We start from the raw sequence: 15,081 nt of genomic DNA, 5'->3' as shown, positions 1-15,081 counted from the left end.
TTTTCGAAAACAATATTAAAAAAATCGGTATTGATTAAAAAAATTAGGGTCTCGTGGCGCGGGTTCGATTCCCGCTTCATCCTATGAACATATGAAAAATGGTGTTTTTTGCAAATCAAGTTTTAGTGACAAAAAGTTAAACAAAACATCACCAAAATTGTTATTACCGTGAATCATTTTTTTTCAGTGTAGTCCATATCCATACCTACATTTTGTCGAAGACACCAAATCGATCAAAAAATTCCTTTAAAGGATACAGATTTTTGAATTTTCATGTATCATTTTTGTATGGACAGCTGCCAAATTGGTATGGAAAATTATATGGACAAACTCATGATGCGAAATGGCTTCTTTGGGCATACCGAAGGCACCAAAAAAGTTTCAGTCGGATTAAAAAATACAAAAAAAAATCGAATTACCGAAATCTGAGAGAACTGCTCTTTATTTACAAAAAAAAAAACACTAGTTTCTGGATTCAAGTGGTGTGGCCTTGAATACTAGGAACAGGTACTACATGTTTGTATAAGTAACACAAGGTAACAATATTGTTGTTTTCAGTTTAAAATGGAGTTGTCATCATAAATAAATTACACTCTAAAGTTGTGATTCATAATATTTGTTTTTATTCACTTCCATGTGGATTATTTTCCCTTCTCGCATGAAGATTACCCACCGAAAACGTTAACCTATAGTTTTTACTGCCATCAGCTACAACGAACACATACAATCAAATATATCAGTGTGGTAGTGCTACTATCGTAACTCTAGAATGCTTTTTCTTGTAATTGTTTACAATTTTGTTGAGATATTTTGGATTTCTTTTCAGTATCCGTCACGAAATGCTAAGTAGGAAGGTTCACTGGTTTTTTTTTTCCAAATTTAATTTTTGGGCTATCCAATTAGAATTCGATTCTGATTTCATATGCTTTCAAAGACGGAATAGTTATCGCCACGGGAGGGCAACATAATTCGGGATGCTAGTTGCTAATGATTAAAATTCATATCGTTTGACTAATAGTAATATCGAGAGCACTGGGAAATTATGTTCAAGCTCAGTCACGCGTGCACGCAAGCAAGTTACTCAAATTGCTGGTAAGCTAAATCAACTTCGTTTTGGTACCGCTGGTCTGCGGCTGTTTGTGTCCTTGTTTGTTTCTCTTTAGTAATTATTATCACACATTTAATCATTTGAGATTTTACTCTGATAGATAAATTTACATGCTCGCTAAACCGTGCTTTGTGTTTCAATCACTCGTGATTATTTAATTTTTGTTTCGCTTGCCTGGCTAACGAAATCGATTGTTGTGAGTTTCAAAGTTTTAGTTTAACTTATTCTCATTATCAAATTTTCTCATTTTGGCACAAACTTTTTCGCGACGACGAAATTAACATAACCGTTAACCTAATGGAAGAAAATTGGAACGGAACAAAGTACGTTCAACGGAAAAACAACAAATCAAACCTAAAATCTATACTAAACGTATAAAAACAATTTGGGGAAAAAATATGAATAACATCTCAGGAACAAAAAATTGCTCTATTATCTTTGGCCATCGATTTCGATTATTCAGTTTCGCTTCAGTTCTCATAATTGCTATACGAACGAGGTTGCATATAAAATTAACAAAAAAGACGTAAATTCTAATCAGAAGTTAGTGAGTATTATGTGTTCCCACACACGCATAGTAATTGTTTATTCTAAACTCACAGAAATTTCTGTATCTTCCCGTACTAAAGAAGGTATAAGACTACGACAAACAAACAAACAAACTGCATACATTTGTTTGCGAGTTTCGCCAACTGTCAAACACAAAAAGTGTGAGTTTGTTTGTCGTAGTCTAATACCTCCTCAACTGAACTGCGAAAAGAGCAACCTTCTATCTCTTCGGTAGAATCGTATTCCCGTGCAAAACAGCAGGTATCTCTCTTCTGCTTTCTGTGAGAGAGAAAACAATTGTCTCGAAGAGAGAGATGTCCATCCTCTCTCGCACCTCTTTGCCTGTATTGACCTAGGTTTCGTAGTCGCGAGTACGGTAGCTGCCTGCCGCTTAACAGTGAGATCCGATACCTTGCGTGATGGAGTTCTCGAGCACGATGTGAAACTCGTCCAGGGGTTCCATGATCTGCCGCAAAAAGGTGAGTAGTCCCTTTTTGCGCATGAAGCTCTGCTCCTCGTACATCTCGGTCGTCACCCGGGTGTACGCCATCGGAACTAGCATCCGGTGCAGGAGGTGTTCCCTGAAAATTAGAGGAGGTTGTTAGAATGTCAAAAAACATAAGGTTTAAGAGACCTTAAGCTCAAGCAAATGAACAGCTGGAAGCGTCCATCTTTGCCAAGCGTCTGCTTCACGTTGTTGATTTCGTCCATCAGATGGCAGTAGCAGCGCCATACGGCGGACAGCTCCTGACGCGCCACCGGAGGAAGCACCGTGGTGGACCCTTGCGGAGGAGACTCCGGACTCGACCCGCTCGTCGGCGGTGAGTTGCATACCGAGCCGCCACCCCGTACCAACTCGACCGATTCTTCAACCAAACTGGTCTCGAACTGTTCCTTGACCCGCACGAAGTAATCCCAGAGGTACAGATTCCGTCCGAACATACGCTGCGAGCGGAACCCGCACAGGAACGCCTGCTCCAAACACTTGACTAGGCCGTTCTCGCCGCAGAGCAGGTTCGTCAACGAGCTGGCGTCCCGCTCCCGACTTGGTCGGTAGTGCCACTTGACAATCGCGTTCACGGAATCTCCCAACATGTGCTGGATGTCCGAGGGACGCACCTCGGGCCGCTGGATGCTTGGACTGCGCGTTCGCGGAGGTGTCCGGCACGCTTCAACCAGCTCTTCACTGTCTACGGTCCGTGGCACGAGCTGTCCGATGAGCAGCCGCTCGATGGAACCGTCGTCGATGCCGCGACCCAACCAGCGACCACAGGGGAATCTGTAGAACAGAATGTTAGACCTGTCCTTGTTTAAGAAGTTGAATATCTTACTTGTACGTATGTCCGGAGACCTCGTTCCGCACGACAACGTGTTCCACCAGCCACTTAGAGGACATTCCGGTGTCGTCGTGACCTATCCGCAGCGAAGTCAGTATTCCGAGCGTTTTATGCTGAAACGAGAGGATCTTTACAAAAACGTCCTAAGTGAAGGAGTATCCAACAACTCACATGGAACACAAACTCCAGCGAGTGCCGCGGCACGTTGATTAGCTGCGTTTCGCCCAGCGTGCCTGAAATGGCGATCACCACGTTGGCCGAGGTGGTCGCGGCGGAGCCCTTCTTCGACGGGAATATCACCACACGGTACGGCAGCTTGGCCGTGGGGTACGTGTTGGTGTAGCAAAAGTAGTCCACCGCGTTCAGCGTCAGCAGGTGGTACAGGAACTGTTCGACCTCGTCGTCGCAGCGCACAAAGGCGGACCGTTTGTAAAGCTGCCGCAGCAGGGCGGTATCGGAGAGCAGAGAGCGCAGGTGACGGGAGAGGAGTTTCTTTTCCAGGGCGAGCCGCACCCAGGCCCGGGCGTAGCCGATGTGCGTCTTGATGTCCGTCATCGAGAGAATGTTTCTGAAGGGAGGAGGGAGGGAATGTTAGTAGGGATTCACTTTGATTACTTTGAGTCGGCAGATACCTAATGTCGAACTCTAGAGATTCAGGTAGCGGACGTAGCTGCTCAGGTCCCAGACTTTTGCGGTCCCGTGACTTGGAACGACCGCGCGTCGGTGACGGTGGAATCTCCGGTTCAATCGCCAGCGATGAAAGATCTTGAATTGGGGGTTAGATGGTCATTACCGAAATTCCAGTTAGTTAAGATTGATCAAACTCAAGAGGTTATTAGCACATTAGTAAATCAAGCCAAGCACTACCGAAGGTTTAGTCGCATCATTAGTTCCCGCTCGCGTATTCTGCCAGATGTTAGTATTTACAGTCAGTCAGGGGGTGTTAGGAACTCGCTCGCCCGAACTTACCGTTGATACTACCGTACCCGTTGTCCGAGCTGGGGACACTGGCGTACTTGTTACCGACCAGATTGGCTATGATATTGGGGAGAACAAAGTGGCTCAGTCGTTTCGGAACCGTCGGCGATATCTCCGGCGAGGAGAGCGAGATCGGTTCGTTCCGACGGGCCACCATCGGGGGCTTTGACTGGTTGGTGGTGTTACGCTTGAGCCGGATTATGCTGTTCAGTTTGTTCTTACGACTACCGGTATTGCTAGTATCGGGACTACCACCGTAATTACTGACGACAGGTGACACAATAATGGGACTAATGGTGTGCTTTGAGTGTTTGCCTTTGCTAGTCAAGCTTGATTTAGGGGTAGTGCAGCTGGCTACGTCTAATTAAGGGTGGGGATAAAACAAAGAACAGATTTAGAACAAAAGAAAAGGTAAAGGGACAACAAAAGCAGAAAGAAGATCAAACATTTAGAATATACACTTAAACGTACAATCCATCCGCTTCCTCATAACTGTCCACGCCAAGGCTGCATGTTAGAAGATTGATGTTTAGGGAACATGGTCGATTTAAGCATAGTCCAACAAAGTAAGAAGACCCACAACCCTTCGACAATCGCTTACCTGGCGTCAGATAGTTGGTGTCGATTTGCTTGCTCGGATTCTGGCAGTCCTTGATCTCCAGGTAGGCCGTCAGATGCGTCCACAGTGCGGACTTTCCCTGTTTGTTTACCAGCCCGTGCGACCAAACCTTCTCCAGCAGGTCGCACAGCGACGCGATCATCGTGTTCTCCTCGACTCCGGTCACCGAAGCCTCTCCGCTGAGTCCCAGCTCGATCGCTTCCGTTCCCATCTTCTCTAGCAGCATCCGTTTGGTTTTGCTCTTGCAGTCCTGGGAAAGAAGACTTGTTTATTGTACTAACCCGGATTATCTGGATGTTTGGGATAATCTGTTCAGTTTATATTCGTTTTCCGGATATTTATTCGCATTATCGGAATTCTGGTAAGACAAGACCACTTTTTTTGAATTTTAAAATTTGGAATTTTAGAGTTTTGAAACATAAGATTACTATATTTTAAACCATAGATTTTTTTTAAATTAAGATTTCAGAATTCATAGCCATAGAATTTCAAATTTTCTGAATTGTTAATTTCAAATTAAAATTTTTTTAATGAAAAATTTTATAATTTAAAATTTAATAATTTAATATTTTATAATTTAATATTTTATAATTTGAAATTTTTTAATTTAAAATTTTATAATTTAAAATTTTATCATTTAAAATTTTATAATTTCAAATTTTAGGATTTAAAATTCCAGAATTTAAAATTTTAGAATTGAAAATTTTGGAATTTTAAATTTTAGAATTCAAAATTTTAAAATTTTAGAATTTAAAATTTTGGATTTTAAAATCATAGCATTTCAAATTTTCTGAATTGTACATTTCAGAATTATAGGATTTTGAAATTTCAGTAACTTTGAAAAATATTTGCAACGGTCTTACTAGAACTTAAGAAAATCAGAATTCAAAATTTTAAAATCTATAATTTTAGTATAAAAAATGTTTGAAACTAAAATTTTAGAATTAAACATTTTATAATTTATGATTGAAGCTCATATTTTAGAATTTATTATTAAAGAATTCGTAATTTAAAGAAATTTAAATTTAAGAATTTTAAGTTAAAGTATTTTAAATTAAAGAATTTAAGAATTTTAAATTTAGAATTTTTAAATTTAAGTATTTTAAATTTTAGAATTTTAAATTAAAGAACCTAAAATTTAAGAATTTTAAAAATTAAGGAATTTAAAACTAAAGAATTTAAAATTTGAGAATTTAGAATTTTAGAATTTGAAATTTAAGAACCTTAAATTTGAAAATTTTAGAATTTAAAATTTTAGAATTTAAAATTTTTGAATTTAAAATTTTAGAATTTAAAATCTTTGAATTTAAAATTTTAGAATTTAAAATTTTAGAATTTAAAATTTTAGAATTTAAAATTTTAGAATTTAAAATTTTAGAATTTAAAATTTTAGAATTTAAAATTTTAGAATTTAAAATTTTAGAATTTAAAATTTTAGAATTTAAAATTTTAGAATTTAAAATTTTAGAATTTAAAATTTTAGAATTTAAAATTTTAGAATTTAAAATTTTAGAATTTAAAATTTTAGAATTTAAAATTTTAGAGTGTAAAATTTTAGAATTTTAAATTTTAGAATTTAAACTTTAAGAATTTAAAATTCTAGAATTTGAAATTATGGAATTGAAAATTTTAGAACTTAAAATGTTAGAATTTTCAGAGCTTAAAATTTCAGAATTTGAAATTTTAAAATTTTAATCTTAGAACTTAAAATTTAAAATTTCAGAATTTGAATTTTTAGATTTTAAAATTTTAGAATTCAAAATCTTAGAATTTAAAATTGAGATTTTATAATTTGATGTATTAGAATTCAAATTTTGTTTTATTTAAAATTTTAGAATTTCAAATTTCAGAATTTAAAATTTCAGAGTTTAAAATTTCAGAGTTTAAAATTTTAGAATTTGAAGTTTTAGAATTTTAAATCCTAGAATTCATTATTTAAAAATATTTAATTTTAGAATTTGCATTTTGACAAATTTCAAATTTTGGAATTACAAATTTTAAAATTTTAAACTTTGGAATTACAAATTTTAGAATTTGAAATTTTATAGCTTAAAATTTCAGAATTTTAAATTTTAGAATTTTAAATCTTAGAACTTAAAATTTATAATTTATAATTTAAAATTTTAGAAATCTTAGAATAAAAATTAAAATATTAGAATTTTTATTTCTTTTTATTTAAAATTTTAGAGTTTAAAATTTTAGAATTTAAAATCTTAAAATTAAAAATTTTACAATTTGAAGCATTAGAATTTAATTTTTTTTAATTTATAATTTAAATTTTTAGAATTTAAAGTTTATAAAACTTTAAAATTTAAAATTTTAGAATTTAAAGTTTTAGAGTTTAAAATTTTAGAATTTAAAATCTTAGAATTTATTATTTTAAAAAAATTTAGAATATGAATTTTTAGATTTAAAAATTTTAGATTTTTAAAGCCTAGAATTTAAAATTAAAGAATTCAATTTTAGAATTTAAATAAGAGTATTTTTTTTTTTGGAATTCTGGATTTTGCAATTAATTCTGGATTTTAAAAATTTTTGAATATTTGTCAGAATATTTGTATTTTAAGGTTTCAAAACTTTGTTGAAGGTTAACAATTTTAGAATTCTAAAGCCATGAATTTTTTTATTTTTTTTAGAATTTCAGAATTTATTGTTTTAAGTTGAATTGAAATATTTCAGCATTTAAAATTTAAAAAAAATCTGAATTTTGGAAATTTATAATCGAATTTTGTTTTTGGGATTTTAGAATTCCGAAAATGCCGACAACCGCAACCCTAGTTCAAATAGTACTATATAAATCGTTTGAATTTGTCGATACCATCATTTATATTCAATGCAACTCCCCAGAGAGCCCACTCACCTTCAGCAGCTTCTCCACGAAGGTCCAGTTGGCTTGCGCCATCAACGCCGGGCTGATCTCCGTCCCGGACAGGTTGGCCGAGTTCCGGTTGGACTTGTTGCCGCCGCCGTCGTTCTCCTTATTGCCCCCGTCCAGCGAGATCTCTTTCACCTTCCACTTGGAGCCGTTCTTGACCCGCCGCAAGCTGTTTCCTCTGGAAATTTGTAAAGTTTTGTTTTTTAGCACGGAAATGCCCGCAGTTTTTGAGCAGTAAAACAAACCAACCGAAAAACGAAAAATAAAACGCACACGTTTCATGCAAAACCACATTTGTACGAACTAGTCCTAAATCGTCGGTGTCGTGCGAGCTGGGTGTATGTACAAGCAAATAAAAATCCTTACCTGGTGCCTTAAGTTGAACAGAAGTTGCTACTTTAACAAATGTTTGGTTCTACTTCCGTGCTTACGAATTGCAGACCGAGAGAAAAAGAAAATCTCTCTTCGACAAAACTGCATTTTTGGTCTCTATGACTGCCCGCTCTCTCAAAAATGTTTCAACTGTCGGAGAGAGAACGTGTATCTCTCTTTTTCTCTCAGTATTAAGCAGAATTCTGTTTGCACGGAAAAATTACAAATAAAAAGGAAAATTTTGTAAGCCGCTGAAAATGAAAATTTCTTACTGTTTTTAAATTAAACTAGCTCTTTTTTACAGTGAGAAATTTTCATCTCAAACAGAGAAGTTTTAAGGAACTCAAAGTGAAACAATATTTTAAAATGTAAATAAAAATATTGTATATTTCAATCATCATGATTAAACTAATACGTTCCAAATCTAATACTGCTAAACTAAAGTATAAATCTGTTACTGAATTACAGAGAACGAAGCGTCACATCACTTTCGAAAGACTAACTTTAGTTCCTCAACGAATCACTTTACTGCTAATCAATAATTAATAAGGATTTTTATTTTGTTTCGTGACTTCCTGAAGCGATCGGTTTCGAACGTGTGTTATTTAGCCGCAGTTATGTGAACACGATTTTTTGTGTTTTTTTTAACGATTTCATCGCACTTGAGGAGGTTAGTAGCAAAGAGTTAAGTGTATGCTCATTAGCGGCAGCTACATCAAAAACGAAGGGTAGTACGCAGCTCGCAAAATAATCGTAAAACTCAACACTTTCTCACGACTGCGCTGCGGCGAGGGTGAAATATGTTGAGGGCATGCACAGTCATGCGTGTTTAACGCGGTTTCGTCTGTTTGAACTGCAAATTTCGCATTTACAGAGGAAGTGCTGCTCGTGGTTCTAGAAAAATTTATTTCTTTGAGTTCGGATGAGCCAAGCAGGTTGATTGCCGGTCGTTTTGGTTGAAAGGTTTTTTGTACATACCATAGAGTGTGTGTATTTATTGCGGCAAAACCGTCACCAAAACACCGGGAAACCTCCTGGTTAATGAGGCGGTTAATTCGATGCCTCCGCGTGGCAATCGATTCAATTCGGTTTGAACCAGTGAACCATAACCATAAATCACCATGTTTTGCGCTCCCACATGAATAAAAAACAACACCCAAAGCGACAGAATCAACGTACCTGGCTCGATCCCCCGTGAAAGGTGACTTAAAGTAGTGTAAGAACGGTATTGAATTGTTGTAAGACTTGGAGTGAAGTACGGAAAAATGGTGTTCATAATAATTACATGCAATATTTTATTCAGCTTACAAGAAGACAATACTTCTAAAGTTTCTAAAATCGTAGCAATCTAAAACTCATGACATGATCACAGCATTCAACACACAAACTCAATGGGTTAAAAGAACATCAACTATTCGCTAATCACAATCAGACGTACACTAGACAACTGTACAAAAACTCTAGTTTGATCACATACTCTATCCAAGTAAAACTATAACACAATGAAAAAAATAATATGAAAAAACAAGCAGCGAGCTTCGTCCAGATCTAGGTTGGATTTATCACTCTTCGGCGCGGTGGCAAGCGAAAGCACAAAGCAACTCTTCCTTCCTCCTCCTAGCCACGCTTGTCCACACCACACTCATGAACGGATGCGTACTTTGCGTACCTCGAGGCGCACTCCTGGTTCAGCGCGGACTTCTCCAGCAACGGAAAGCTCCGGTAGTACGGCGGGCGCTTGTCCAGAATTTCACTCGGCGGCGCCACCTCCATGTCGATGCTGGCCAGCCGCTTGTCCAGCAGTTTTTGCGTTTCCCGCGCCAGCAGACACGGCTCGTAGTTGGCGGTCCGGATCATGCTCTCGCCACCGTACCGTTTCCTGCGAAGAACCGGGCACCTTGAATAGAGTTCACCTTGACGCAACTAGAACAACCTACCTCAAAATCTTGATTCGATTGTCGAACAGCTTCAGATTGTACTCCACGTCGCCGTTGATGCTGTCCAGCGAGCAGCCACCGCCGCCGTCGTCCCCCCAGGACATCATGATCTTGTTGTCGATCAGCGTCACAAACATCTGGCTCTCGAGGAACTGCGACAGGAAGGGCCGGTGGTGCTGCGGCTGGTCGGACAGAAAGGACGCCTTGTCGAAGTTGTGCATCGACTCGCGGTTGCTCAGCCAGTCCTCGCGGGCCTGGAACGGGTGGCGGTATTTTGTGAAAAATGGAGTATTTAAAAAAAAACTCAAATAAAGTGATAATGCATATAAAATTTTGAAAATTAAAAAAATCGAGTATATTATATAAAATTGGTTATTTTGTGAAATTATTATTACAATTTTACAAAAAAAAAAACTCTGATAAAATAAAAATACATATAAAATTTCGCTTCGTTCAATGTCTAAATTGTCTATGTTGCAAATTATGAAAATTTGAGTATTTTCGAAAAAAATACGGTATTTTGTGAAACATGTAATATTTTACAAAAAAATGTTATTAAGTGAAAATGCACAACAAATTTCGCTTCATTTTATACCCAATTTACAAATAATGAAAATTTTAATATTTTCGAAAAAAAATACGATAATATGTGAAAAATTGAGTATTCTACAGAAAAAAAACTCTAATCCAGTGAAAACACTATAAAAAGTTCGCTGCGTTCAATACCCACATTGCAAATTATAAAAATTTGAGTATTTTCAAAAAATACGGAATTTTGTAAAAATCATAGTATATAAAAAAAACTCTAATAAAGTGAAAGTTCATATACAATTTCGCCTTGCTTGCCCATAAGGCAAATTTCAAAAATTTGAGTAAAAACGTAAGTTAAGTAGTTGAGTAAAAATTCGGTATTTCATGAAAATTTGAGTATTTTACAAAAAAATAACTCTAATAAAGTGAAAATGCATACCAAGTTTTGCTTCGTTTGATACCCATATTGAAATCATGAAAATTTGAGTATTTTAAAAAAATATGATATTTTGTGAAAATTTACTAAAAAATCTGTAATAAAGTGAAGTGCATACAAAGTTTTGCTTCGTTCGACACCCATATTGCAAATTAAAAAAATGCATATTTTTGAAAAAATGTATGTTACAACAAAAAAAAATTAAATCCATTTTTTTTGTGAAAATTGCAGTATTTTACAAAAAAAACTCACACTCAAATAGTGAAAATGCATATAATATTTCGCAAATTATAGATATATAATATATTAAAAAAAACTGTATTTAGTTAAAACAATAGTATTTTACAAAAAGCTCTGAGTTAAAAGTTAAAATGCATATAAAATTTCGCTTCGTTTGATACCTAAATTGCAAATTATATATTCAATTTTATTCAAAACAATACCATATTCTGTGAAAATTTAAGTATTTTACAAAAAAAAAACTCAAACATAGTTAAAATGCATATGAAATCAAATGCTTTCGTTTGATACCCATATTTCATATTATAAAAAATAGTATTTAATAAAAGGTATTTTTTATTTAACAAAAAACAAAAAAATAATTACCCATATTAAAAATTATGAAAATTTAGTAATTTCGACAAAATGCAGTATTTTGTAAACATTATAGTATTTTACCAGAACAAAACTCTAATACAGTGAAAATACATATACAATTTCGCTTCAAAACCCCAATTGAAAATTTTGAAAATTTTATCACTTTCGAAAGATACGGTGCTTTGTGAAAATTTTAGTATTTTTCCAAAATCTCTAATTCAGTTAAAATGCATAAACAATTTTGCCTCGTTTGATACCAAATCGTGATTTTTTTTTAGTATTTTCTAAAACAAATTGAGTATGATAAAAAACTCTCAAAAGGTGAAAATGCATGCAAAATTTCACATCGTTTGGTACCAAATAAATACCAGTTTTGAAAAGGCAACTAACTCTACCAAAACCGGAAATCGATTTTATTTCTATTTTTTGATTTGGCTCAAACTTTGTGGGGCCTTCCCTTGTGTCATTGGTTCACCAATTCAAGTCTCCATACAATTTTAGCAGCTTTCCATACAATAATGGTACGTAAATATTCGAAAATCTGTAACTTTTAAAGGAATTTTCTGATCAATTTGGTGTCTTCGGCAAAGTTGTATGAAGACTATTCTAGAAAAAATAGGTTACACGGAAAAAACATTTTTTTGAAAATAAAAAAGAAACTGTCAAAATCAGTCGATTTTATAGACAATAGCTCATTTACGAACAGCATAACAAAAGAGAGATCAGATTTCCTGAGTAATTTCTTGATCCATCTCGTCTCTCGTTGCTCAAAAATCCCCATAAGAAATTGGTGTTTTTTTGCTTGTACGGCCGACTTTGACCCGCATGGTTCGATGTTGCGTATGCCTCATTTTAACATTTTTGTATGAAAAGTGACAGCTGTTTGTTTATCATACAAAAAATAAGCATTCTGATGTAAACAGACTTATTTTCAGTGAAAAAAAGAGTCTACAACATATGATGAAACTCACCTGATTCGGCAGGATGACGTACTGCTCGTACGCGGCAAACATCTGCACGAACCGGTTCAGGAAGATCTCCCGGATGGAGTTGTTCAGTCTCAGATCTTCGTAGTACTGCTCCAGCGTGGTGAGCGGCGTCTTCTGTTTTGTGCTGGGCATCACCTCGTTCGGGCTGGAGTCGACCTCGTCGCCGCCGCTGCGCCGCACAATGTCCACGATGCGCTGGCGAACGTCGGGCCGGGAGGGAACGCCGGCCGGGGGTAGTGGAAGGTCTGGTGAGTTGGGCCGGTCCCAGTCGAGGACGTCGTGCAGTGAGTGTTTCCTCCGGACGTGCATTCCGGTGGGGAGAGTGCAGCTCGTCGTCATCATGTCGTGGTCCTTGAGGAGATTCTTCGGACTGAGGATGGAGGGCGGGTCGAGCGAGCGATCCCGAGGTACTTGGTACTTGTCCAGCGCGGCACTGATCTCCGCGATAAAATCGTGCCGGTGTGGGAACGCGGGCAGCTCTTCTGGGAGTTGGACGCACTTTTTGTCGATGTCAACGTAGCACAGGTTGGCTTCGCTACCGATGCGCATGCTACTGTCGCAGTCCGAGTGAAGTCCCATTACGAACGGGACGGGTGCGTCGAGGAAGTGGTGCAGCGAAGCCGGGAGGATGGGCGCGTACACGTGCTGCCATTGGAAGGGGAAGAGCAGGGAAGTGATGCACTCGGCGATGATGGTGAGCTTCTGGTAGTCGACGGATCGTAGCAGAACTTGGTTCTCCAGCAGGACGCAGGTGAACAGCTGGATTACGCAGTCAACGCTGAGAAAGGTGAACAGTAGCCTGAGGGGAAAGTCCATGAAGGGAAGCTCGTCTTTGAGAGCGGGACGCTGCAGGATGGTGGCGATGGGAGGTAGGTGAGGCTCTTCCGGTGGTATGTATATTCGGATGGACTTGCCGGGCGGGGGCGTGGACACTTCGTATAGTATGTTGTACACGTAGCTCTCGAGACTCAGCCGAGAACCGGGATGGCGGGGAAGACACCTGGAACGATTGGAAATGTAAGCAAACCTTTGAAGACTACAGACATAGCAAGCAACCTACTTGAAGAGATTCTGAAGAAACAGCTCAGCGATGTGAGCGTACGGCACCTGACAGACTAGCGAAAGGCTTTTCGCTACGTACAGCTTATCCTTAGTAATATCGTAATAGCTGAGCGCCGAAGCGGGCGCTTGTGCGGCAATCTTAAAGTGCCGCGGCAGCGATCGGCTCACCGGACTCTCCTTGACCCGGCGCAGCGTCCCCGGCGGCGGTTGCTGCGAACTGGACACCTCCGTGATGTACATCGACTGGAGCGTGTGCATGGCACTGCAGATCTGCCGGTTGCGGACCTCCTCGTAGAACACCAGACTGAACCCGTAGCACCGCTTGCCGTCCTCGCGGGTTGTCGCGAACGCGTGAAACCGCGGCTCGATGTTGTGTTTCTGCGTTCGGAAACGCAACCCCTGGGGCAGGGACAGCATGCAGATGCCGTGCGCGTCGAACGGGTTCCACGCGACATTCTCCGGGTAGTGCGCCAACGGTTTGCTCTTGTACGCCCGGTCTAACGGAGAACACTGTAGACTGTCACCTGAGAATAAAGGAGGGAACAAACGACACTAATAAGCAAAAACCGTAACTCCCCGCGGTAATTCGATATCTGCCCGGCCCGGGTTTCAGACTGTGACCATGTGTGTGTGCACGATGACTAAGTGGGCTGAGCAACAAGTTCTCGCAAGTGAAAGCCATCGATAGGTCGGTTGGCAGCGTTTATGGAGCGAAAAATGCACCAAGAACTTCTCGCCAGTCCCCCCCACAGCTTGAGGTGGTGACGATGAATGGACGTAATTGTTATGAAACGCCTAATGACCATACCCGGCGGAGCCGGCAGTTTTGTTCCAAGCTGTACTACAAAGTGGATGGAGCAATTCTTCTAACTTATGTACACAGTAGCCGAGCTGGTGGAAAGGTCAACCCCTCTGAATCTGTACGGCAGCGCAATTGTGTCTGCTAGAGTCGTCAGGTTCTATCGTGCAATCTCCAACTGCGGTTTGACACCGTTTTTGCTTGATGCCAGAAGCCATTAGTGTTGGGCGCGGTATGGGTTGGTGAAACGCAGTCCCAATTTTCACGCTCTGTAAAGTCATTCAAATTTTCTCAAATTATACGCTGGTGGCGTGGCATCAAACAATTACTGAATTACCCCGCGGAGAGAGGGAGAACAACAGTCGAATTTTTGGGTGGCACACAAGTGCGTGAAAGTTTGCGTAACTTCTTGATCATCAACAAAGACGAATAGTGGAGACGACATTGTAATTGAGGCTGTCATCAGTTACAGCTCATTCCGAGGGGAAATTATGGGTTCCGTTGGAATTTCAAAGTCACGCAAATTGGTCACGTCTTGGATGTTGACCACCCGTGGGATATTTATAGCTCCAAACAATTTTAGTTTTGAGTTGTCTGCCATTATAAGATAAAATAGAACAAGCAGAGCCTTCCAGGAAATAATTCTGTGGGTTTCAGTATTGCGCTTTCCGAGTAATATTGGTAAAATGAAGAAGTTTTCTCAATTCGGTAAAATAATAAAACAAATCAACAAGGAATAAGTGGTCACGTTTCGCAGAAACCATATTTCAAAGACAAACAGCAAACCAAACTCGTCCGCTAAAAATACTCCCCCACAATCCTGAAATGCTCGAACCGGTTAAATCGCTCCGAAATGAAAACTTTTCCATCAGCTCCGTCCATCACCTGCGTT

The 15,081-nt window shown here is 38.4% G+C and overlaps 1 protein-coding gene across 4 annotated transcripts in view; it reads right to left on the bottom strand.

Moving 5' to 3' along the window:
* Positions 1–600: 600 nt before the first annotated feature.
* The window catches only part of LOC6038347 (DENN domain-containing protein 5A), a 47,705-nt gene continuing 33,224 nt past the window's right edge, over positions 601–15,081 (bottom strand). Inside the window, exons 2-13 of one of the 4 annotated variants that reach the window (XM_038251396.1) lie at positions 13,389–13,914; positions 12,311–13,328; positions 9,776–10,029; positions 9,508–9,717; positions 7,452–7,644; positions 4,574–4,841; positions 3,964–4,332; positions 3,627–3,759; positions 3,166–3,562; positions 2,989–3,107; positions 2,292–2,936; positions 601–2,238 (exon numbers count right to left, since the gene is read on the bottom strand). In XM_038251396.1, coding sequence (XP_038107324.1) covers positions 2,049–2,238; positions 2,292–2,936; positions 2,989–3,107; positions 3,166–3,562; positions 3,627–3,759; positions 3,964–4,332; positions 4,574–4,841; positions 7,452–7,644; positions 9,508–9,717; positions 9,776–10,029; positions 12,311–13,328; positions 13,389–13,914 — 4,322 coding nt within the window. In that variant the 3' untranslated portion in view covers positions 601–2,048. Of the gene's footprint in view, positions 2,239–2,291; positions 2,937–2,988; positions 3,108–3,165; positions 3,563–3,626; positions 3,760–3,963; positions 4,333–4,443; positions 4,480–4,573; positions 4,842–7,451; positions 7,645–9,507; positions 9,718–9,775; positions 10,030–12,310; positions 13,329–13,388; positions 13,915–15,081 lie in introns of all 4 variants that reach the window. The other 3 variants (XM_038251398.1, XM_038251397.1, XM_038251399.1) reach the window with 3 other exon arrangements.

Source organism: Culex quinquefasciatus, chromosome 2 (assembly GCF_015732765.1).
Source record: "Culex quinquefasciatus strain JHB chromosome 2, VPISU_Cqui_1.0_pri_paternal, whole genome shotgun sequence".
Taxonomy (NCBI): Eukaryota; Metazoa; Arthropoda; class Insecta; order Diptera; family Culicidae; genus Culex; species Culex quinquefasciatus.
Note: the sequence above shows the minus strand (reverse complement) of the source record. Positions and strands in the feature narration are given on the sequence as shown.